The sequence below is a fragment of the Hemicordylus capensis genome, chromosome 5 (assembly GCF_027244095.1).
Source record: "Hemicordylus capensis ecotype Gifberg chromosome 5, rHemCap1.1.pri, whole genome shotgun sequence".
In the NCBI taxonomy this organism is placed as follows: Eukaryota; Metazoa; Chordata; class Lepidosauria; order Squamata; family Cordylidae; genus Hemicordylus; species Hemicordylus capensis.
Genome location: NC_069661.1, coordinates 49967038 through 49991942, shown reverse-complemented (window position 1 = coordinate 49991942; position 24905 = coordinate 49967038). Strand labels below are relative to the sequence as shown.

At 49.0% G+C, this 24905-nt stretch overlaps 1 protein-coding gene across 8 annotated transcripts in view; it reads right to left on the bottom strand.

Moving 5' to 3' along the window:
• JADE1 (jade family PHD finger 1) overlaps window positions 1-24905 on the bottom strand; it is a 100911-nt gene that overhangs the window by 13649 nt on the left and 62357 nt on the right. For all 8 annotated transcript variants that reach the window (XM_053253309.1, XM_053253305.1, XM_053253308.1 and 5 more), the window contains one exon: window positions 23702-23818. In XM_053253309.1, coding sequence (XP_053109284.1) covers window positions 23702-23818 — 117 coding nt within the window. The remainder of the gene's footprint in view (window positions 1-23701; window positions 23819-24905) is intronic.

Genomic DNA, 24905 nt, shown 5'->3' with positions numbered 1-24905 from the left:
ACAGGTCGGATGGTACTCAACATGCTACTGAGGAAGAGCTGAGGATCTCTCAGAGTACCAATGGTGTTTATGACGCGTTTAGACTAAAGCCTTTTGGATGTGTAGCAGCTGATGTTGCCATGCAGGAAAAGAAAATCCAAAGCTGCAAAGATAGAATTACAATGGGAACGTGGAACATAAGAAGCATGAATATGGGAAAGCTCAACACAGTGAAAGATGAAATGAATCAACTGCAGATTGACGTCTTGGGCATCAGTGAATTAAAATGGACTAGAATGGGACACTTTCAGTCAGAATATCATACCATTTACTACTCAGGAAACGAAAACCAAAGGAGGAACAGTGTTGCTTCCATAGTCAGGAAGGATATAGCAATGACAGTACTTGGGTACATGGTGGTCAGTGACCGACTAATATCAATTAGATTCCATGGACAGTTCCATGAACTGTCCCTTTAACATGACAGTTCTTCAAGTCTATGCCCCAACAACTGATGCAGAAGAAGAGCAAGTTGATGAGTTTTATGCTCAAGTTCAGTCAGAAATTGACAGGACACACAAACAAGATGTGATGCTGGTGGTTGGAGACTGGAATGCCAAAGGTGGAAAAGATAAGAAGGAAAACACAGTTGGCCTATATGGCCTAGGGACCAGAAACGAAGCAGGAGAATGACTTATTCATTTCTGCCAAGCCAATGATCTCTTCATTGCTAACACATCTTCAAACAACCAAAGCGGCACCTAAACAGAAGGACATCACCAAATGGGAGTACATAGAAATAAAACTGATTACATTATTGGTGTAACGAGGTGGAAGAACTCAGTTATAACAACAAAGCTATGGATGGGGGCCGATTGTGGAACAGATCACGAACTGCTCATGTGCAAGTTCCAAGTCAAGCTAAAGCGGAAAACAAATCTATCCAGCTTCCACAATATAATCTTGAGAATGTACCCACCATTTTCAAGGAGAACATCAGGAACGGCTTTGAATTTCGGAACCTCATTGATAGGGAACCAGAGGAATTGTGGAATGAAATCAAAAAGGTTGTTAAGGATGAACGTGAAAAGAGACTGCCAAAGACCAAGAAACAGAAGAAAGCAAAATGGATGTCAGAACAGATGGTGGAAAATGCCAAGAAGAGGAGAGAAGCCAAAGTCAAGAAAGATAAAGTCCTCACGAAGGAACTTAATAGGGAATTTCAGAAAGCTGTTAGAAGAGACAAGGAGCAATACTACAACAACATCTGTAAAGACCTTGAGGATGGAAATAGACACGGAAAAACAAGGCAAGTTTTCCAAAATATCTCTCTGAACTCAGAGGGAGGTTCCAACCTCAAATTGGTATGTTAAGGGATGCCAAAGGACAGATAATAACTGATTCAGAGAAGATCAAACAGAGATGGAAGGAGTATACTGAAAATCTGTACAGCAGGGACGTCAACATCCAAGATACTCTAGAAGATATTCCCTAATTGCAAGAATCTCTAGTACGGGAAGATGAAGTTAGATCAGCACTCCGGTCATTACCAAGTCGAAAAGCTACAGGAATTGATGGAATAGCTACAGAAATATGGCAGGCAACAGAAGAAGAATCAGGCTCTAACCAAACTATGCCAGAAAATTTGGAGAACACCACAGTGGGCAACAGATTAGAAGAGATCAGTCTACATACCCATACCAAAAAAAGGAGACTTAACAGATGGCACAAACCATCGCACAATATCCTTACTTTCACATGCTAGCAAAATAATGCTCAGGATCATCCAATGTAGATTAGAGCCCTATGTGGAAAGGTAAATGCCAGATGTTCACGCTGGTTTCAGAAAAGGCCGAGAAACAAGAGACATAATTGCTGATGCATGCTGGATAACTGAGAAAGCCAAAGAATACCAGAAAGAAGTAATTATGTGTTTTATTGACTACAGAAAAGCCTTCAATTGCATCGACCATGTCAAGTTGTGGAATATCCTTAGGAAAATGGGCGTCCCAGAGATGCCAAAATGGGCGTCTCATGAGAAACCTACACACAGAGTAGGAAGCCACAGTCCAGAAAGAACATGGTGAAACAGACTGGTTCCAGATTGGCAAAGCAGTAAGACACGGCTGTATACTTTCTCCTTCTTTATTCAATTTATACGCTGAACATATACTGAGAGATGCTGGATTGGAAGAAGATGAGCGTGGTTTTAAAGTTGGAGGAAGAAACTTCAATAACCTGCGCTACTCTGATGACACTACTCTGATAGCTGAAAATGCAGATGATCTGCAAGCTCTAGTAATGAAAGTCAAGGAGAACAGTGAAAAAAATAGGACAACGACTAAATGTAAATAAGACTAAACTAATGACAACGGGCACAGCAGCCAGCCTCAGAATTGAAAATGAAGATACTGAAGTGGTGGATAGCTTCTGCCTTTTAGGATTGACCATAAACAGTAAAGGATCCAGCAGCCAAGAAATATGCTGCAGACTAGCACTTGGCAGGGTTGCAATGAAGGCCTTGGAAAGGCTATTTAGATGCCGGAGCATATCTACACCTACAAAGATTAGAATCGTTCAGACAATGGTTTTCCCCATGACACTCTATGGATGTGAAAGCTGGACTTTGAAGAAGCAAGATAGAAAAAACACTGACGCTTTTGAACTTTGGTGCTGGAGAAGACTTTTGAGGATACCATGGTCATCCAGGAAAACAAACAAATGGATCATAGAACAAATCAATCCAGAATTTTCACTCAGGACACAAATGACCAGGCTCAACCTATCATCTTCGGACACACTGTGTGAAGATCCAGCTCGCTTGAGAAATCCATATTGCTGGAGAAAGTTGAAGGAAAGAGAAGAAAAGAAAAACCAGGAGCAAGCTGGATGGACTCGATTACAACAGCAATGAATGTACCACTGAGAGACCTTAAAGGCCAAGCTGAAGACAGATCATGCTGGAGAAAATCTATCTATGTGGTCACTAAGAGTCAACACCGACCTGATTGCACTTAATCAATCAATCAAGTTCCTGCAGTGTACATCGCTTGCAAAAAACCCCAAAAAACGACCAAATAGCTCCAGCTTTCTTAAAGTGAAATGAAGCCATGATGATGCAGACCATCATTGTGCCACGGCAGCTATGTGGGTCAGAATGCCTGTCTTCTCTAAGTTAATAACACCGCACTGTTAAACCAAACTACTTTCACTTCATTGCACTTGATCAAAATGTTCAGGTTTCCAAGAATGCAAGAAATGCCCACAGGCTCATTTAAGTCGGCATCCTGTGTGACTTAAGGTGGAGGACACAGGAACACAAGATGTCTTATGATGGAGGACACAAGAACAGCCCTGCTGAATCAGGTCCAAGGCCCATTTGGACCAGCATTCTGTTTCCCATAAAGGCCCACCAGATGCCTCAGGGAAGCCCACAGACAAGAGGCGAGGGCAGGCTGTTGCTCCCTTGCAACTGGTATTCAAAAGCATCCTTCCTCTGAGCCTGGAGGTGGCCTATAGTCATCAAGTCTGGTAGCCATTGACAGACCTGTCCTCCATGAATTTGTCCAAGCCCCTTTTAAAACCATCCAGGCTGGTAGCCATCACTACATCCTGTAGCAGAGAATTCCACTAATTATGCACAGTGTGAAAAAGTACTTTCTTTCGTTGGTTTTAAATTTCCTGGCAACAAATGGGATGACCTCTGGTTCTAGAGTTATAAGAGAGGGAGAAGAATTCCTCTCTATCCATACCATGTATAATTTTATAGACCTCCATCATGTCACCCCATAGTAAGCGTTTTTCTAAACAAAAAAGCCACAACTGTTTTAGCCTTGCCTCATATGGAAGATGCTCCAGGCTCTTGGTTGCCCTCTTCTGCACGTTTTCCAGTTCTATAATGTCCTTTTTAAGATATGGTGATCAAAACTGTACTCAGTACTCCAAATGTGGCCATGCTATAGATTTGTACAAGGGCATTATAATATTAGCAGTTTTATTTTCAACCCCCTTCCTAATGATCCCTAGCATGAAACTGGCCTTTTTCACAGCTGCCATTCACTGAGTCAACACATTTAATAAGCCACAACTCCAAGATCCCTTTCCTGGTCAGTCACTGACAACTGAGTCCTTATCAGTCTATCCATCCCCTGTTGTTTATCCCAGAAGACTACTTTTTACTATCTGCAGGTGGAACTTAGCTTTTGGGCAGTCACTCACCCTCAAACCACTACACTAGGTTACTCAGTTTAACTCCTGTTGACTCTTTGCCTGATTTGCAGCTTAAATTTAATATCCAGTTTCATTAATACAAAGCCTATCACATCTTTATCTACATCTGCTGCCTGCTTCATGAAGTCTTGTGGCCAGAAGACCCATGAGCAGACTAAGTGAGCCCACTGAACAGTCTGTCTGACATCCCTGGAGCCCTTTCAAGAGTCCTTATCTCTGTCCTTAATGTGGCACTGGGAGTGCGGGGGCTCACTAGGTAAGCCAAATTAGAAAGGTGTAGTAGCTTTACCGTAGGGACTAAATTCACTCTCAAATATGAGAACCAATTAATAGCTACCACCACCTATTCAGTTAAGGGAGCAGCAAAACTTTCAAAGATTATGAGGAGAGATCTAAACTGGAATTAAGACTCTGCCAGCTTACAAACTCTGCCCACCCAACTCCTGTGGAGGGTTACTATACTCGGCAGTTTGGCTGAAAGGAATTAATGTGGAGGAGGACAAGATTATTCAGAACCTCCAGGACCAGAATGCACTAGATTAACCAAAAGATTAGGCACACACACATAAACACTACAGTCAAATCAACAGAAAACATGTTGGTTCTAATGCTTTCTCCAGCTGAGACAACAGGCAGGTATGCTATATCTTATGTGCCACAGGAAGAATGATAACTCAAAGCAGCGGCATAATATATCTGCCCACTACCCTCCCTGGCCAGGAGCCTCAGGGACTTTATTGCACCTAGGACAGAACTTTGGCCCCTGCCCATGAGCATCTTTTTCAGTGATCACCACTGGTGATTTGTACTGCTGTTGAAAAGGAGAAGCATTCCAGGAACTATAATGTCTGACTTCTTCCTGAGCAGAGCTCTAGAACCTTTACCATCACCAACCTTGGAACTTTATTTTATTTTTTAAAGAAAACAAGAATATTGGGAGCCCCTTGAGGACAAGATAATAAACATTTAGGGGGGAAATAACAGTGAGCTGCTCTGAGCATACAGGATAAAGCAGGGCAGAAATAAAAATAAATTAATGTGAGTATAAGTCTCGCAGCGGAACAAGCAGCTCTGACTAACAAGCAGAAGGTTGCCAGTTCGAATCCGCGCTGCTACTATATTGGGCAGCAGCGATATAGGAAGATGCTGAAAGGCATCATCTCATACTGTGAGGGAGGAGGCAATGGTAAACCTCTCCTGTATTCTACAAAAGAGGCAATGGTAAACCACTCCTGTATTCTACCAAAGAAAACCACAGGGCTCTGTGGGCGCCAGGAGTCAAAATCGACTTGATGACACACTTTACCTTTAAGAGATCAAAAGTCATTATTTCTCTCCCTTCGTAGCAGAAGATGCCACACAGAATGCAGACAGCATAGTTTCTGTTGACTCCGAACTGAAGACTGCTATATATGTTCATAGGACCTTGCCTGAGAAACTGATGCAATGACACAACCTGCTTTAGGATATACAGCAGGCTGAAATAAATGGAAGCAATGTCCACTTTCCCCTCTTAGAAAAACAGGCAGGTTAGGGACCTGGATGGAACTACATTCAGATACAGACTTCAAGATTTTGTGCATCTTAACCTGCTGCACTTTGACTCTCCATGACAGTCTGGGAGCACAATGCTGTAGCATTACTGAAGGTGAGCAAGTATATACTTGAGTAATGCCTGGATGGGAGACGACCCAGACCAAGCGTCCCAACACAAGAGCAGGGTTAGAAATAAAACAAAGTACCCCAGAATTCCCTTTTGTATGTCTCAACCATGCTGCTTTGGTGCTGTTCCTCTCTACAGCCCTCTCAACACTCACAGCCACCATGAACCAATTAGTTTATGTTGCCTACTGTGCTTCAACAGGCATTAACAGAAAACATTTCCTTCACATGCTCAGCCCCGCTTTTCTCCTCTTTAGGAGTCACCTTCTCAGCTCCAAAAGTAAATAAATGTCAATGACATTCACAACGACAGGAGTAGACCACATTTAACCCAAGTGTATCTATATACATGTGCTGCAAAAGGATATTTATACAGTCCTTTTGTAAAAGAGCCAATTATCCTCCTTCAAGTTTTCCTGCTCAGGTTGACTCAGCAGCCAGATGTCATAAGAGTCAGATGTCATTGGAGGGCTCAAACCACAGACGCTCAAAAGAAAAGAGCTTGAGTAAAAGAGACACTGAGGCACAATATGAAAATCAGCAAGACACACACTGCCCTGTTGCCTTCCCAATAAACCTTCTCTGACCCACAGTCCAGCAACAGTCTAAGTAGGTGCTGAATGGCCTCTCCATGGAAAAAAGGCCCATTTTACCTTGAGTTATATGTGCTTAGTCACCTTAAGTGGCGTAGCAGGGAAATGCTTGACAAACAAGCAGAAGGTTGCCAGTTCGAATCCCCGCTGGTACTACATCAGGCAGTGGCAATATAGGAAGATGCTGAAAGGCATCATCTCATACTGTGCGGGAGGAGACAATGGTAAACCCCTCTTGTATTCTACCAAAGAAAACCACAGGGCTCTGTGGGCGCCAGGAGTCAAAATCAACTTGATGGCACACTTTACCTTTACTTTATATGTTCTTGCCATTTTGTACACTTCTAGGTTAGAGAACATGGATAAGAAAGAAATGTGTGTAACTTCTAGATAAATATAGAGAGAGTCTGAGTAATATTTTCTCCCCAAATCAGCCCATGATGTGAAAACAGAGATGCACCAAAGGCACACGTCCTTACATTTTCCTGGCATGTTCCTTTATTGGGGGAGATGGTTCATCCAAACTGCCACTCTACATGTGGGCCAAATAGCACTTGGTGTAGACTAGAGTGTGTAGAGTAGTGTGTGTGTGTGTGTGTGTGTGTGTGTGTGTGTGTGTGTGTGTATTGTGAGGGGTCCTTTATGGGAAACGGAGCCCTCTTGAGCCCCTGCACCATCTTGGAAGGTGTGCACAGAGTGCTAGGAAATGTGGCCTTTCCCAGCGCTTTCCCCATATAGCTAAGAGAAGGCTCCATCTCTCTTAAAAGGTCCTCCCATCACTGAAGAAAACACATTACTGTGTGACGGTCAGGACAGTAGGAAATGGCTGTCACATTGAAGGGCTTTTGCCAAAGTGGCTCCGCTTGAAAAACAGTGAAAATCACTGCAATAAAGTAGTATGTTGGGAAGACATCAGGACATGCCAGGGAAATGTAAGGACATGTGTGCTCCTGGTGTGTCCCTATTTTAATCACATGGGCTGGTTCACCAAGGGGGAAAATATCACCTGAACTGGTCCATGGATATAGACGTCTCTTGGGCACAGCATCCAGCCATCTTCTGAAATTATTGGAAACATCATAGGAATATAGGAAGCTACCTTCTACTGAGTCAGAACATTGGTCCATCTAGCTCAGTATTGTCTACACAGACTGGCAGCAGCTTCTCCAAGGGTGCAAGTAGGAACCTTTAGCCCTATCTTAGAGATGCCAGGGAGGGAACCTGGAACCTTCTGCTCTTCCCAGAGCTGCTCCATCCCCTAAGGGGAATGTAGTCTCCCATTCATATGCAACCAGGGCAGACCCTGCTTAGAAAAGTGGACAAGTCATGCTTCCTACAAGACCAACACTTCCATAAGACAGAGTTGATCACTGGATCAACTGCTTCTCTTCTTCAACCCACCCATGACTACTGCTGCAACTGTCTGAATTGCTGTAATTCCCCAATCTACAAAAATGCATAGCTGAACATCTACAAATATACATGTTCAGCCATTGTTTCCTACTGACCGCTATGCATCAGTGTACAGGCCTCCCATTCAAGTGCCGACATGAGGGGATGACCTGCCATCCAGTCCCAACTTTCCCTGAATGGTGAAACCATCCAATGGTGAATCCCTGCCAGAATTTTCTAAAGAGGCAAGAAGGACTGAGCTCTACCCAGCTTGCCTAGCATGTTTGCCACACAGAAGTGTCTGAGCAGGATCAGGACCATAGCATAAGATGGGTAACTGCTGCCGCCCCCACCAACTGTTGCTGCTATATGCCCCAGGAGGACAGCTGCCATGAAGAGATATTCCAAGTGATCATTCCAATATTGGAATGGCTATGTGAGGTTTGTTCTCTGAAGTAAAAAAAGACAGACAAACAACAGACACACACCCGGAGATCCAAAATTTCAGTGTGAAAACAAACTGATGTTTTCCAGGCATCTGAGACGAATCTATGTAGCTACTTGAGCAAACATTGCGCTACCAGACTATGCCCAAATAAACATGCATAGGGAAAGCCCTAAGTATCACCTATCCCCTAAGCATGCTACTGTTTTTTAAGGGGATGAAACAGTAGAGGGTTATGTTGGAACTAGCCCAACATGCATGAGTAATGACAGAAAACTGGAACCAAAATCACTCCTAAAAAGCTATTTACTACAACAACAACAACAACAACAACAAGGAGAAGAAGGTATCTCAAGCGACAGCAACAACAACAACTACTACTACTACTACTAGGTATCTCAAGCGACAGCAATATCCTTTTTGTATATTCACATTCAGGTTATCAGCCCTGCAGGACCTTCAAAGAAAGAATGGGAAGCAACCACAGATCTACATTCAGGATGAAAATTCTGCTTATTTAAAATGATCATCAGGAGGACAATGTCAGGGAAGCTTTTCCCCTGCTAACATAAGTGGACGACTCAAGAGACTTAATCAAGGTCTGCAAAGACTTTTTAGCTTTTATTTATTAATGCACTGGGCACCAACTAGAGTCCGATGATTCATACCCTGCGCTTTTGTTTTACACTTCCCTTGGAAAGGGGGTAGTAAACAAAGCTTCTGGCAAAGCACTTGAAAGACTGCCTGGATTCACTGTTGAATCTCTGGCCTATCAATGATTCAGAGCAGGCAGAGAAGTGAGAGGGGGGCAGTATGAGCTAGTGATCTAAACACGCAGCCATAATCTAATACATGCCTTTATCCTTCAGCCAAGTTCAGTCCTCTCTGTAGCTAAGACAAGACAGTCACTGAAAAGCACTCCTAACTCCCCTTATATAAAGGGGGGGGGAGGGCAGTGCTTGCTTGAAAGTCTGCATTTTTCTCAATATAAGCAATGGCTTCTTTTACAGTAAAATACAGTCAGATTCGCTCACTCTTCCAGCAGCAGTTCTTTCATGAGTATGCATAAAATATTTCTTAACGTTTTCAGATCCAAGCACTGCGTTAATAAATATTTTATGCATAAACATAAAAGAACTTGCTAAGTGAGCTAACATGAATTTATCCCTACATTTATTTACTTACTTACTATAAATCTATCATAGTTGGGATTGGGAGAGGGGGGTGTCATCCTTTGTCTAGGAGACCAGGAAGGCTAATTAGAAGATAAAGAGAGTTTTGGAAGTGTGTACACAGCTCTATTACCACACCAATAACTGACACTTGTTTTCTGTGGCTGAAGGAAGACATAAACCAGCCCCATCAACTCCACCTAACGAATCACTTTCATATTGATGGTTTTCTAAGGGTATTGTCTGTACCAGCATCTTGCAGCATTTATTTCCATTTGTCATGTATTGACCTAGTTCTAAGCTTTGATCATTTCTGTACATCACAGGATTGGGAGTTCAGCCTTTGTTTCATTTTAAATAAATATGAAATATACATAGCTATACCTGGCTACTCTGCACACACACCAGAAATGCCCAGGCAGTATGCAAAAGGAGTGTGGAGACAAGTTCAAATAGCCAAGCTTGTGCAAAGACAAAAAAAGGGGGGGAGGGGGTCTCCTTGCCTTTACCCACCCTCCAAATAAACTAGCAGAAGAAATATTTTAGTTATCCAGAGTGGATCAGTACATACACACAACATCAGCTTGCTAGCTTGCTTTTACACACACACACACACACACACACACACACACACACACAGAGTGAAGGAGATAGGATGGTCCGATAACCATGAGGAGGATCTTGAAGACACACCCATGGGAACAAATTGTGGGAAGGTGGTATCTCTAAAGTACTAACTTTAACAAGGCAGGGGAGCATAAACAGGAAATGGAACATTAATCAGGGACCTAAGAATCAAAAAGCAGAATGAGGTGCACAATCCACCAGCTTCTTGTTATTTTCAGTGACAGATGGTGAAAAAACCAAGTCGTGTAGACACAACCTAGGTCAGTGATCTTCACTGGAAAGAAGTGAAGTTCACTGACCTAGATCATGCAATTGCTTCTGCCACACATGCAAATATCCTGTAAGGTCCAGGGACCAGCTGCAGCCCCCATCAGCCTTAAGTGCAGCTCCCTAATTGCTTATTGGACCTGTGTGAAATTTCGGCCAAAGCTGAATTCTCTGCACAGTCCTGTTAGCACCACATGGAGTCAACCATTCTCACCGTACAGTGCTCATTTGTGAACAATAATAAGGAATATTGTTGTGATAGAAGACTGATGAAACACATTGACCCAATCCTTTATATGTTGTACAGGGACTTTAATTTTAAATCATTTATATAAGTAGTGGACCAGGCTCTGTAGCTGAACTTCAACATTTTAATCTCACTGTACACCTTATAATACTTTTTAGTGTGTTCATATTTGAAGCATGGTGTCCTCTTTTTATATGTTTAAATAGCATCTGTATAAAATCTTAGTCATTAGTGCATTTCATGTTAGCATTAACACCTGCTAACGTTGCCCAGCGCTGTGGGGAGGGGTGCTCCTTTAAGGGAAAGGGAGGAAAGCCCTCTTGAGCTCCTGCACCATCTTGGAAGGCATGCACAGAGTAGGGATGTGCGGTTCGGTTCGGATCCGGACCGGTTCGTCCGAACCGGTCCGGATCCGGCGGCTCGATCCCGGACCGAATCGGGCCCTCCCGGGGACCGAGCCGGACCGAATTCGAGCCGGTTCGGTACCGAACCGGCTCGGGTTTCCCGAACCGGTTCGGGAATGAAATTGAGTCTAACTCAGTGTCTCTTTAAAGTGTGTCCTCCATTTTGTGTCTCCTTCCCGAAACTTTTGCTCCTCCTTGCATCCATTTTGTGATGCTATTTCCAGGCATTGTATTGGCTGCGCTATTGATCCTTGATTGGCCAGAATGAGTCCTTTGGTCTGGTAGGCTGCTTGGCTGTTGCACTGTTGAGAGCTGGCACCCTGTTGGCCGTGGGGGGAGTGCAAAGGTGGGGGCTCCCAAAGGAGGGAATTTCAAACCTATATAAACCCAAGCCTCTTCTCTGGAAACTTCTCTTGGCTGCAGTTGTGGGATCATCTCTGAGACCTGCTTGCCCTTTGCTGGCTGCTCTGGTGTCTCTGTGAGTCCTGACTGTGTCCTGTGTCTCTCTGTGTGTGCTCTGTCTAATCCTTTGTCCACCTGCCCTTTGTGACTCTCTGTGTGTCTCCTCTCTCTGTCTGTCTCTTGTCTGTATACTGTGTGTTACTTCACTTTACTTTCTTCTTAATTTCCCCCAATTTTCCCTGTTCCTTGTCTGTCTGCTTTTCTCCCCCCCCCTCCCCCCCCTTTCCCTTCTCATCCTTTGGGCCTACCCTCCCCCTCCCCCACTCCCACCCACTGCATCCTCATTGCTTTAAATCTTCTTCCATTAATTATTGCTCTTTGTCCTGCCTTGTTGTTGTCCAACTTTTTGATTTTCACATTGCATTCCATTGGTTTCAGTTATATATTGCTTGCTGGTTTTGCTTAAATTGTACCATTTTGTTTGTTTCTGCTGACTGCTGCTGCCCTGCGAGTTGGTTCCCTGAATCCCTCCCCCCCACCCCCAGAGGATTCTGTTGTTGTTTCTTGTTGTCCCATATAATCAGTTTTGGTTCCCTGCTCCCAACTTGCCCCTCCAAGTCCAACCACACCCCACCCCAACCCCACCCCATCCAGCCTTCTCCCAAGTTTGCTGCTGCCAAACCGAGTCCAGTTTTCTTTGCTTGGTTCCACTTATTCATTTGCTATTATTAATTTGCAGCAATTGTGGTTTCATTGTCTCTGTTCACTTAGTGGCCCCCCTCAGAGTCTGTGTTTGGTTCCCCCTCCCCACACCCCCACCCCCAAGTTTTTTCTGCTGGTTATAGTCTTTCTTTTAATTTTTTTTTTAAACTTCTGGCTTGTGTTCTCTTGATATATATTGCTTTATATATTTTGCTACCCTCCTCCTCCTCCTCCCCCCCCGCCTGCCCCCCCCACCCTCCCTCCTCGCAGACCCTACCCTAGCCCAGGCCCAGCTCCTCCCCCAACCACCCCATCCAGCCTAATCGCTGCTGCTGCCCGAGTTGTTCCAGTTTCTCCTTTGCTGTTTGTTGTTGCCACCTCCCCTTCCCCCCAACACCCCTCTGCCACACACTAGCCCCCAACCACACACACCCTCTCTGCTCCCCCCACCCCACCTCTTTTTCTCCTTGCCCCTGACTCTCTCCACTCACCCCAGGCCCCCTGCCACACACTAGCCCCCAACCACACACACCCTCTCTGCTCCCCCCACCCCACCTCTTTTCCTCCTTGCCCCCGACTCTCTCCACTTACCCCAGGCCCCCTGCCACACACTAGCCCCAACCACACACACCCTCTCTGCTCCCCCCACCCCACCTCTTTTTCTCCTTGCCCCCGACTCTCTCCACTTACCCCAGGCCCCCTGCCACACACTAGCCCCCAACCACACACAGCCTCTCTGCTCCCCCCACCCCACCTCTTTTCCTCCTTGCCCCCGACTCTCTCCACTTACCCCAGGCCCCCTGCCACACACTAGCCCCAACCACACACACCCTCTCTGCTCCCCCCACCCCACCTCTTTTTCTCCTTGCCCCCGACTCTCTCCACTTACCCCAGGCCCCCTGCCACACACTAGCCCCCAACCACACACACCCTCTCTGCTCCCCCCACCCCACCTCTTTTTCTCCTTGCCCCCGACTCTCTCCACTTACCCCAGGCCCCCTGCCACACACTAGCCCCCAACCACACACAGCCTCTCTGCTCCCCCCACCCCACCTCTTTTTCTCCTTGCCCCCGACTCTCTCCACTTACCCCAGGCCCCCTGCCACACACTAGCCCCAACCACACACACCCTCTCTGCTCCCCCCACCCCACCTCTTTTTCTCCTTGCCCCCGACTCTCTCCACTTACCCCAGGCCCCCTGCCACACACTAGCCCCAACCACACACACCCTCTCTGCTCCCCCCACCCCACCTCTTTTCCTCCTTGCCCCCGACTCTCTCCACTTACCCCAGGCCCCCTACCACACACTAGCCCCAACCACACACACCCTCTCTGCTCCCCCCACCCCACCTCTTTTCCTCCTTGCCCCCGACTCTCTCCACTTACCCCAGGCCCCCTGCCACACACTAGCCCCAACCACACACACCCTCTCTGCTCCCCCCACCCCACCTCTTTTCCTCCTTGCCCCCGACTCTCTCCACTTACCCCAGGCCCCCTGCCACACACTAGCCCCCAACCACACACACCCTCTCTGCTCCCCCCACCCCACCTCTTTTCCTCCTTGCCCCTGACTCTCTCCACTTACCCCAGGCCCCCTGCCACACACTAGCCCCAACCACACACACCCTCTCTGCTCCCCCCACCCCACCTCTTTTTCTCCTTGCCCCCGACTCTCTCCACTTACCCCAGGCCCCCTGCCACACACTAGCCCCCAACCACACACACCCTCTCTGCTCCCCCCACCTCTTTGGACCGCTGCTACTGCTGTGTCCTCCCCCCACACCTGAATCCCCCCTCCCTGCTGCGCTGCGCTTCTCCTCTCTCCTCTTTCTCTCTATCATCTCTCTTTCTCCTCTCTCTCTCTTTCTTTTCTCTCTCTCTCCTCTCTTTCTCTTTGTCCCTCCCCCCCTCTCTTTTCTCTCTCTCTTAGTCTTTTCTCTCTCTGCTCCCCTTCACTTTCCACCTCCTCTCCCACAGCTGCAGCCGCACACAGTAGCCTACCCACCTGGCGGCTGCCATCGGTTTTTTTTTTCTTTTTATAGTTTTTGGTTGATTTTGTCTCTGCTTGGGGGTGAGTTGAGCGACACAAATAGTGTTGTCTCCTCACTTCTGCCCCTCCATCGTTGTTGAACTACCCCGGTTGCCTGTGTGCCTCGTGCGGCCGCCCTGCTGTGTCTCAGCCCAGGGTGGCTGGCTGGCGGCGGCGAATCCGTGACCAGCAGTGAGCGGCAGGAGAAGGACCGGAAGAAGAGGGGTTAGTGCGTGTGCGATTGTGCACCTTTTGTTGCCCCTTTCTCTCCCTAGCTGGCGGTTTTAAATAGGGACACCCCTATTCTGAAATGCATTTGGGTGTGGGGAGGAGGGAGGGAACCTTGGAGAGGAGATGTACTGTTGTAAAACTTGTGTCTTCATGCCCATGCCCAGTAAAGAAATTGCTGCTGTGTGTTGCGTTGCATTGCATGCGTCTTGCAGGTGGTTTTTGAACAGGTGCCTTCCAGAGTGCTTCCTTGCCTCTGGGGCAGTCTGAGTGGGGTCCAGGGTTCTGATGCGATGCTGCCACTACATGCTGGGCCCATGCCATGCCAGAGTGCTTCCTTGCCTCTGGGGCAGTCTGAGTGGGGTCCTGGCTGGGCTCTGATGCTGCCACTACATGCTGGGCCCATGCCATGCCAGAGTGCTTCCTTGCCTCTGGGGCAGTCTGAGTGGGGTCCTGGCTGGGCTCTGATGCTGCCACTACATGCTGGGCCAATACACACGTATGATGATGATCATGATGTTCAATCCATGAGGCTGCCATCAAGTGTTTGCTGCTGCTTGCTTGCCATGGCATTGGGCAGGCAGAGTCACAGAGTGGGTGGGCTCAACCTCTGTGTTGGTGTGACTGGGTTCTGGTTTTGGTTGTGTGCAATTTAGAGTCACTAAATAGGCTGCATTGAGTTTGATGCTCCCCCCACAGGAGCATTACTTGAGAACCACCCCCCAGAACCCACACTTTGTGTTCCAGTTCACTAAATAAGGGTTTCCTCCTTTGATCTGCAGGTTCCCAAGCGTTGACTGCATCCCTCCCCCACCCCCGGTAGGTGCTGTGCCCTCCCCCCATCCACTCTCCCCCCCAAAAAAAGCTAAAAACTTGCCACCCACACCACAACTACTCCACCCAACTGCCCGTGCCACCCTCCCACACCGGGGTTCCACCCTTTAACCCCCTATTTTTCTAAAAAAAACCCCTCCCAGACCCATCTCCCCAATTGGCTTGGTGGTTGACTCCCAAATTCAAAAAGGACACCCTCCCCCTCACTTCGATTGGCTTCCCCCCCCATATCAAAAAGTCTTCCTTTCCCCCCAATTGGCTTCCTTTTTTGAAAACAAACTTCCCCCCCGCCGCCTCCAAATCAGCTGCCTTTTTTTTGGCCCCTAAGCCCCTCCAAATTATTTTTTTGACCCTGTCTGGCCTTCCTCCTAAAGTCTCCCTCCTTCTGACCTAGCAGCATGTCTGAGCGCCGTGTGGTGGGCAGGGCTCGCTCAAGGCTGGCAGGCAGAGGTGGGAGAGGCCAGGTGCGGGGTGCGCCTGCGGCACGGGGAGGGAGAGGACGCGGGGAGCCTGAGGACACCCCAGTTCTCCCCATTGGAGAATTCTTTGCTCCGGCCCCATCTTTGGTGCGCAGGATTCAGTTCCCCACGCCTGCTGCCGCCAATCGCGGCAGAGGCAGAGGCACTGTTAGGGCTGTGGCGGGTCCCTCCTCGCCGGCGGCACCAGGTGCTGCTGAGCTACCGCCAGTTGTTGAGGTGGAGGAGACTGTGGAGTTGGAAGAGCAGGTAGAGGGCGGTGAGGACCATGCGGCTGGCAGCGATGCAGCCAGGTTCTCCCTCCCTCTGGGGCCCCTTCCCCCTATCCTTTCGCCGCTCAGTGGGGCCCCCCCTCGTGAAGCCCGACACTCTGGTGGGGAGCGGTCTGGCGAGGTGGTGGAGGAGAGGCCTGCCTCTCCGATGCCAGTTGAGCCGGGCCCTTCCTCCGCTGTGGAGGGCGGAAGGGGCGGGTTGGGTGGCAGCAGTGGGCAGGCAGCGGCGGCCGCCCCCCCCCTAGGACTGCAGCCACCCTGCGAGAAACGGCCTAGGACGGCGCCCAGGGCGCAGGAGGCCAAGGGCAGTGGTGCATGGGTGCATTTTGAGGTCCCTCAAGATGCCCCATTCCACGCCCGCTGTGTCCACTGCAGGATGCTTGTCAGCCGTGGAAGGGACCCTGCGCACCTGGGTACGACGCCTATGTGGAGACACCTAGAGCGTCACCACCCAGGTCTCAGGGGACAGGCTGGCAGCGCTAGTGCGCCTTGTGCATCTGCCACTAGGGCGGGCAGCGGCAGTGTGCCAGCCAGCAGGCAGGCTACACTGCCCGTCCAGCGGTGGACGCAGTCCTCGGGCAGCCAGCGTATTGTTCGCGTGGACCATCATCACCTCACCCGCCTCATAGGGGAGATGATTTCCACCGATGACCAGCCGTTTCAGGTGGTCGAGAACAACGGCTTCCGCCGTATTCTCCAATACCTGGCTCCCGAATACGTCATCCCCTCAAGGACGACGTTCAGCCGGAACGTGGTCCCCTCCCTGTACCGCCGGTGCAGGGAGCTCGTGTCGGCCGAGCTGCGTGCAGCTCCGGCCGGGACAAGCGTGCATTTCACGACTGACCTCTGGACCAGTGTCAGTGGGATGCACGCTTCTTTCCTGGCCCTCACTGCCCACTGGTGGGGACCGGAGAGTGAGGGGACCTCCGCGGGCGATGCTTCCGGGTCCGGCGCGGCTCCCGATGCACTACGGCACAGGTGGGCCGTCCTGCACGTGGAGACGATGGACACGAGGCACACCGCGGAGGAGGTGGCGGCCGTACTCGACCGCCAGATAGAGGAGTGGATTGGCGGGTGTCCACACCTCTCCCGCGGCTTCATTGTCACCGACAATGGAGCCAACGTTACCGCCGCTGTCGAGACAGTCATGGACTGTGTGAACATACGGTGTATGGCACACACGCTCCATCTGACCGTCAGGGACGCCCTTGGCCTTAAGGAGCTGAGGGCGTCCCAGGAGAAGGGGGCCCGCCCCATCGCAGGTGCTGTTGCTGCCACGGCTACGCTTGTGGATAAGTCCCGCAAGCTGGCCGCCCACTTCCACCGCAGCGAGAAGTCCAGGAGACTGCTTCGCCAGAAGCAGGATGACCTTGGCCTTCCTCGCCATCTCATCCCTACGGATGTGGAGACGCGGTGGAACTCCACCTTCCTCCTGTTCCAGCGCCTGTTGGAGCAGGAGAGAGCCCTTGTCGCCCTGGCGAGGGACGAGTCCTTGGATGTCTGCGACTTCTCGAACGCAGAGTGGAAGCAGATGTCCGAGGCGGTGTCGGCACTCGAGCCCTTCCAGCTTGCCACGAAGGGCTTGTGTGGCGACACCACTCCCTTGAGCCAGGCGCTGCCCACAGCTGTTGGTCTCGAGAAGCTGATGGGTGGACTCCATATCTCTCTGACCACGCCAGAGGGTCGTGCTCTGGCTGGGAGGCTGAGGTCTGGGGTTGACAAGCGGCTCGTTGATGTGCTGGGAGACAGGGAGGAGTATGTCCTCGCTTGTCTCTGTCACCCAGCCCTCAAGGGCAATGCCGTGAGTGCCGACGACTTGCCCAGGTGGAAGGGCATCCTGGTCGAGAAGGTTAGGGAGGAGGAGGCCGCTAGGGCCCGCAGAGACCAGGGTGTTGGTAGTGGTGCGGGGGCAGCCCTCGCGGCCCAACCCGCACCCAGCAGCAGCATGGGCGGCCAGCCGGCGTCAGCTTCCCCTTCCCCTCCCTCTTCCCAGTCCAGCAGCGCGGCATCCCAGGCGGCGCCATCGCAGCAGCCATTTGCTACCGACTCGAGATCCGCCCAGTGGTTTCAGCGGTTCTGCTATGGCGCCATGCCTGGTATGCGGGAGGCTCGACCTGCCAGGCCCCCCTCCAGTGCTGAGCAATGCGTTGCGCAGTACTTGGAGGAGCCTGTGGAGGGAGACGGCGTGGACTGCGCACAGTTCTGGGCGAGCCGCCGCCAAGTCTGGCCGGACCTGGCGGTGGTGGCTGTGCGCCTCCTCTCCTGCCCCCCAACCAGTGTCCAGAGCGAGCGGGTGTTTTCACGTGCCGGGGACGTGGTGACACCCTCTCGCTCCCGCTTGGACCCTGGTCTGGTGGAGCAGCTGGTCTTCCTTAAGGTGAACCTCCCCCTGTTGGGCTACCCCAAGCTGCAGTTTGAGACGGGCGAGTGATTACCGTGGGTTGCCCCATGGTTGGTCACCTGCCTGGCTCGAACTCTGTGCTTATCCCTACCCTCCCCCCTTCCACCTCTAGCTGAGCTGACGTGACAGATGCTGAGCCGTGCCAGCCAGTCGCAGCGTGTAGTGTGCCCACACAGAGATGCAGTTGTAGTAGTAGTTGTAGTGCTGCGACTGGCCAGATGTTTACAATGCCCACGCCCACCTAAAAAGAAACCCAATGCTGACCAGCACAGGCCCTTTATCTATCCACCTGTCAGCATTTGGGGACCTGGCGTGGGCACGGCACACCCCCCCAAAGTAGCACAGCCCACGGAGTACTAGACTTAGCGGCAGCGGCGGGTATACGTTCAAAAATGCAGTGTAGATATGTAAATACTGTATGTAAATAAACATGTAAATAATTTTTTCTTTAAAAACCCCATGTCAAAATCAAGCCTCAAAATTATGCAAAAGAAAGAAAAAAAGGTGACAAAGGGAGAACAAAATGATGAATGCCAAATGAATTGATTTTATTGAAAATGTCACCAGAAATCATGTGTGGGGGGCTTGGTTTACATGGAGAAGATGATTGGGTGATTTTTTGAAATGAAACGAATGAATTATTATCATCTTATGTTCATCTTGATTGTGGTCACTGTTGATGTTGGCTGATGGCAAAAAACCCAAAACCATCAGAATAGCAATGAACTGGCTGCCAACACAACATATTGATTGATAACTGTGCAGGGGGGGAATTGGGTCTGTGTGTGTGTGTGTGGTGCAGGCTCAGTCTGTCTCTTCCTGTTGTGTGTCTGTCTGTCTGTCTGTCTGTCTGTGTGAATGGATGCCTAGCACTGTCTCTGTGTGTGGATGCTTTCTGTGTGTAGTGTGGTGTGTGTCTGTCTACATGTTTTTTTTCCTCCCCCCCATGCCTCCCTCCATCCTTCCCCTCTCATCCTCTCCCCTTCCTCTTCACCACCTTCCATCCTCCCTCCCTTCCAGCCCACCACCGCCTCACCTGCCCCCAACCCCGGTCTGGCAGATGATGAGAGTCTGGTCTCTCCCACCGAAGCACACACGTGAGCACGTGTGTGCACAAATATGTGGCTGACCAACTCTGAGCCGGACCCTCCCCCCTTCAATCCCCTCTACATCCCTCTCCCCCTCCCCTTTCCTCCCCCCTGCCTCCCAGCCTCCCTCCCTGCCTCCCTCCCCCCTCCTAGCTAGCAGCGCACACATACACACACAAAACACCTGTGGTGGCAAACACCACCAGCACACATGCACTCACACTGGTGCCACCACCTCTGCCTTGGGCCTCTGTGTCCTTGAGCAGATATGTGGTGGTGGACCAGAGAAGCATTTCTTTCCAGCAAGGCAAAAGGCATGCACTCACTGCACACACACACACACACACACGAAGAGGTGAAGACGAGAAGAGGCAACTTCTAGAACCAGCAGCAGCAGGTGAGTGTCGTGTAATTGTGTTGCTTCCCAAGGCCACTGCCCATGCTCAATGCTCAGTCTGCTGAAACTAAAGAACTAGCTACAATCACCCTTCCTCACATGCAGCTCAGCTCAGCTCAGCTCAGCTGCACAGCACACTGACTAACTAGACACTACAGCTGGTGGTAGAAAAAACAGAAGTCTAGATTCTAGAAGATGTCCTGGTGGATTTTAAACTTTCAAATCTGTGCTAGGATTGCCTCGCCCGCCTCCTCCTCCTCCTCCTCCTCCTCCTCCTCCTGCCTGTAATTGTGCCCTCTCCCCTTGCAGTTGCGCCGTCGTGATGGGTTGGTGATGTGCGTGCGCCGTCTACTTGTTAGCTCTCTCCTCCTCATGTTGGCTGGGCTTGCCAGGCACTGGCTGGCAGCAGCTGTTGGCTGTGTGCTAGGCTCAGGCTGTGGCGCGCGTGACTGGACTGGGAATGTTATTGTAGCGGCAACACTGGTTGTGGTGGTAGCAGTAGTAGCTGTTGTTGTTGCTGGGCTGGTGGCTGCTGGCCTGTGCTGACTCTGCGCACTTGGTCTGGTCTGGTCTGGTCATTGGGATGCAGATGTAGGGTGTGTGTGCATCATCCATGGGGAGCATCAGAGCAGAGCAGAGCAGGTTGGCTGGCTTCTGTCTGTCGGGCCTAGTCAGTGGCAGGCACTGAGTGAGGCGGTGGTTCCTTTGGGCATCACGTCACCCATCATGCAGAGCGGCAGGTCTGCTGCTCTGCTGCTCCGCCTCCTGCTTCTTCTCTGTGTGTGCTGCTCTTGTGCTTAGTGTGCTGCTCCGCTGCTGCTGCTGTGCTGGCAGGCAGCACAGCAGTGGCCTTTTTGTTAGATCAGAGAGTGGGTGTTGTCTCTCTGAGTGTCCTCCTCTTACTTGCTTGGATAGGAGTGGTGGTAGTAGGTAGGCATTAAGATGGACTGACTAGGTGTTACGTGTTAGGGCGCCCAGAGAGAGGGGCCAAAAAGATGGGGTGGCAATTGTTGGGTTGCTCCTAGTATTATTGGTGAATTTCTGAAGAAAAAATTTTTTTCCATTGGCTAGAATGGGGGTTCGGGGCTGCCCCAGACCCGCCTCTGTGGGGTGGCAGCACCGCCAAAGTGGGTCCGGGGCCATGGCAAAAATGCCCTCAGTCCCTCCCAGCAATCCCCGTAGAGATAGGAGTGATGGTTCTGTTGTTTTTCTGAGGTGTTCTGAGTGAGTGTGGATTCTGTGATAGCAAATGAGAGTGGATTCATGGTGTCTCATTGGAAATCTCATAAGCTATCATAGAATCTACACTCAGAATACCTCAGAAAAACAACAGAACCATCACTCCTATCTCTACGGGGATTGCTGGGGGGGACTGAGGGCATTTTTGCCATGGCCCCGGACCCACTTTGGGGGTGCTGCCACCCCACAGAGGTGGGTCTGGGGCAGCCCCGAACCCCCATTCTAGCCAATGGGAAAAAAAATTTTCTTCAGAAATTCACCAATAATACTAGGAGCCACCAATTGCCTTGGGATTTTTGGGGTGGAGGACACCCATGGGTGGCTACCACCCACCCCAGCTTTTTTGCCCCTAAGGGCTCCACATTGTGAGTTATGGGCAAAAATTTATTTTTTGAAAAAAATTTGTAAAAAATCAGAGGAAGGTCCAATCGACTTGAAATTTGGGAGGCAGGTAGAACACAATGTCTCCTTCAAAACCAGCCACTTTTTGTGATCCGAACCGGTTCGGTTCGGATCCGAACCGGTTCGAAACCGAACCGGACCGGGGGGGTGGTCTGGCAAAACCAAAACCGAACCACCCCGGTCCGGTCCGGACCCGGTTCGGACCCGAACCGAACCGGGAGAACCGGTTTTATGCACATCCCTAGCACAGAGTGTAGCCCTTCCCAGTACTTTCCTCCTAGAACTCTTAAAAGCAGGTTCTGTCTCTCTTAAAGGGCCCTCCAAGCACTGAGAAAACTGTAGTACTGAGTGGAGGATCAGCACCATGGGAAATGGCTCTCACATTGAATGTTGAGGCGTTTTTTGGCCAAAGTGGCCCCCACATGAAAAGAAGTGAAGCTCACTGACCTAGATCATGTGATTGCTTCTTTCACATATGCAAATATCCTGTAGAAGATATATCGTAAAAAAAATGCTTACTCAACATAGCTACTGCAGCCAGATGAGTAACTTGCAGAGATACCTCAAGCGTTTCCTACTATAAACATCCAACTTTAAAGAAGCAATGTGCATTAAACTTTCTGGCACATTTTCTGCTATACAAGTAACTTTCTAAAGCTTTCCCACCTTAGAATTCTAAGGCAAGAATCGGAAAACCACGTGCACAACAATACCCAAAGCCTTCAAATCGTTCTCCAAATAAATTCCTCCTAACCAGTTCTACAAAATCCATGGCAATCTGCCTTAATTCCCAAAGACACTTACTTCCACATTTAAAGCCAACAGATTCCACTGGATCTTACAGTAGGCTGGGGCATTCACATTCAACTAGCTCTCCTGAGCCTACCCTACACCAAGGGAAACTTAGTGCCATCTCAGCCACTTATTCTTTGACAGTCAAGGTGGGGGTGGTACCGTTTTTCTTCAGGATTTGAGCAATGATCTAACTTTAGTTGCGATGCTCTGAATGGGCAACAGTTTGCAAGACCAACTTGGCTTAGCCTAATCCAAAATCTGTTTTCAGAAATCAGAAAACCTAAGCCCTGTGTTCAGACACACAGCACAGGGCCTGGCTGCTCCAACAGTCTACAGAAGGGTGGGAGGAGTGCCCAGCATTCCTTGGCTAACACTAGGAGCATTAATCACCTTCCATTTTTAATAAATTCATGTTTCCAATATCATTCAAATCCACATTAAATTACTGTCAATGATGGTGAGGAGTAACTCTTGGCCCAATTTGCCAGCTCACAATAGAACCTCTGTAAGTTTCTAACTTGACTGATAATAGGAACAGCACATTATTTTTTATATCCACCTTTCAAATTAGCTTGTCCACATATTTTTCAAGCAAACATTTGAAGAACCAAAATGCAACATGAAACAGAGAACTGGGTTATGGGGATGATGTGCAGACACTGGATACCCAGATAAGAGCATCATAATGCCAGACAGCTTCACGTAAGCCCAAATAACCCAGCTGAGAGGGCACGGCACACACGAACCGCATGAGCCACATAACAGGAGGCAGGAATGACACCATAAATGTGCAAGTTTCTTCCATTTTGAAGTCCAAGTAAAACATTTTAGAAACAATTATAGCCCTATTCACACACCATTTTCAGGGCAGGCACCCTCTGTGTACAGTATACACAGGTGCAGTTTATGATGAACACAGCACTTTACTTCCCATCTATATCTTGCATTTCAAGGGGTCCAAACCCAGGTTCACTTTTAAAGTGTGCACGGATATACAGTCATTCACACACAAACATGCACATGTGCAAAGACAACATAATGTTGTCAACAAAATGTTGCATAGACTGCAACATAATATTATATAGGCTTATGGGTACAACATAACGTTGTATAGGCTTATGGATCTAAGAAAACCATCTGGAAGAGCAAAAGACCAGAGTGACCCATCGGCAGCTAACAGTTTAAAGCAAGGCTTATTGCTTTGAGAAGCAATATAAGAACACAGGTTGAGGTCCTGATATCTTCAAACATAAAGCAGCCTCCAAATTAAATCCCAAATTGATGTGCAGTATGTACACTCTACAATGTTGCACTTCATGCATTATCAATGAAGCCTCACAACAGCATCTGGTGACAAAAACTGGAGGAAGAGTGAATTGGCAAAAACATATTCATAACACACTGGCCAAATTATTTACCTGTATAGATGCCCCAACCTTCTCATTGCAAAGACTGCACACCAGAGCCCATCTACTGCTAGGAATATGAGAGACCTTGGTGATTGGCTCCATCTTTTCTGGACTTCCAATGCTTACCTAAGATTAATTTTAAAATGTATTAATTAAAAAACAACACCACCAAGTCATGAACAAAAAATGGGTTATTTCACCACCTATGAACATATCAAATGAACTGTCCAGTAGTTAAAATTTATGCCGAGGACAGGAAATCATATATTGGCACTTCCTGCCAAAGACAGGAAACTATGTATTGTCTTTCCAAAAGAGTGCAAAGCAGCACACATACTATTGTAAGTTTTATCCCCACAATACACCAGTCAGGTAAGTTACACTGAGGCCCAGTTCATACCAGATTGGAAACCAGAGGTCCCTTCACCTCTGGTTCCCAAACCTGAACGTACAGACCAGGGAAAAGTGATTTCTCGGGGGGGAAAGCGACCAGTGGTATCACTCACTCCACTCTGAACCTTCAGTCAAGAGTGGAGTTTTGCTGCCACAAACCCAATTTCTGTGGCACCAGCATTACGTATGAACAGTGGCAACGCAGTTGGGCCCCATGGAGCCGGAGTTGAGGGAGAAAGCTTCTCTTTCACTCTGGTCTGATTGGCTGTGTGGGCTGTCCTCCTGTGAAAAAGGAAGCCCACACAGCCAGCTACCCCACCTCTCTGCAGTCTGCTCTCCCGAACATACAGACATGGATGGGAGAGCAGGAGGGGCGGGAACCACATCCATTGGGCTCATGGTTCTGCATCACATATGACCGGGCCTGAGACACAGTGAGCCCCCAAGGTCACCCAGTAAGCAGGAATTTCAATCCAGGTCTCCCCAGTCCAAACCCAAACTTCACTCCACTATACTGACTCTTCCTTGCATTCGAAATTAGTACCTGAAAATCAAACACTCATCAGGAGTAATTCACTGTGCCCTTTTCTCCGTCTTGCAAATCCAGCTATAAAGTACAACAGGAATATGTGCATGCACTGAATTACTGATCTCTCCTGAAAATTATGCTTCCTTCAGGCCCTAAAAGTGCCAGCTGGTTCTATTCGTTTCCTCATAGCAAATGCTGCATTGACATTAGACTCCTTACTTTCTTTCTTTCTTTCATTCATTCATTCATATATATATATATATATATATATATATATATATATATATATAT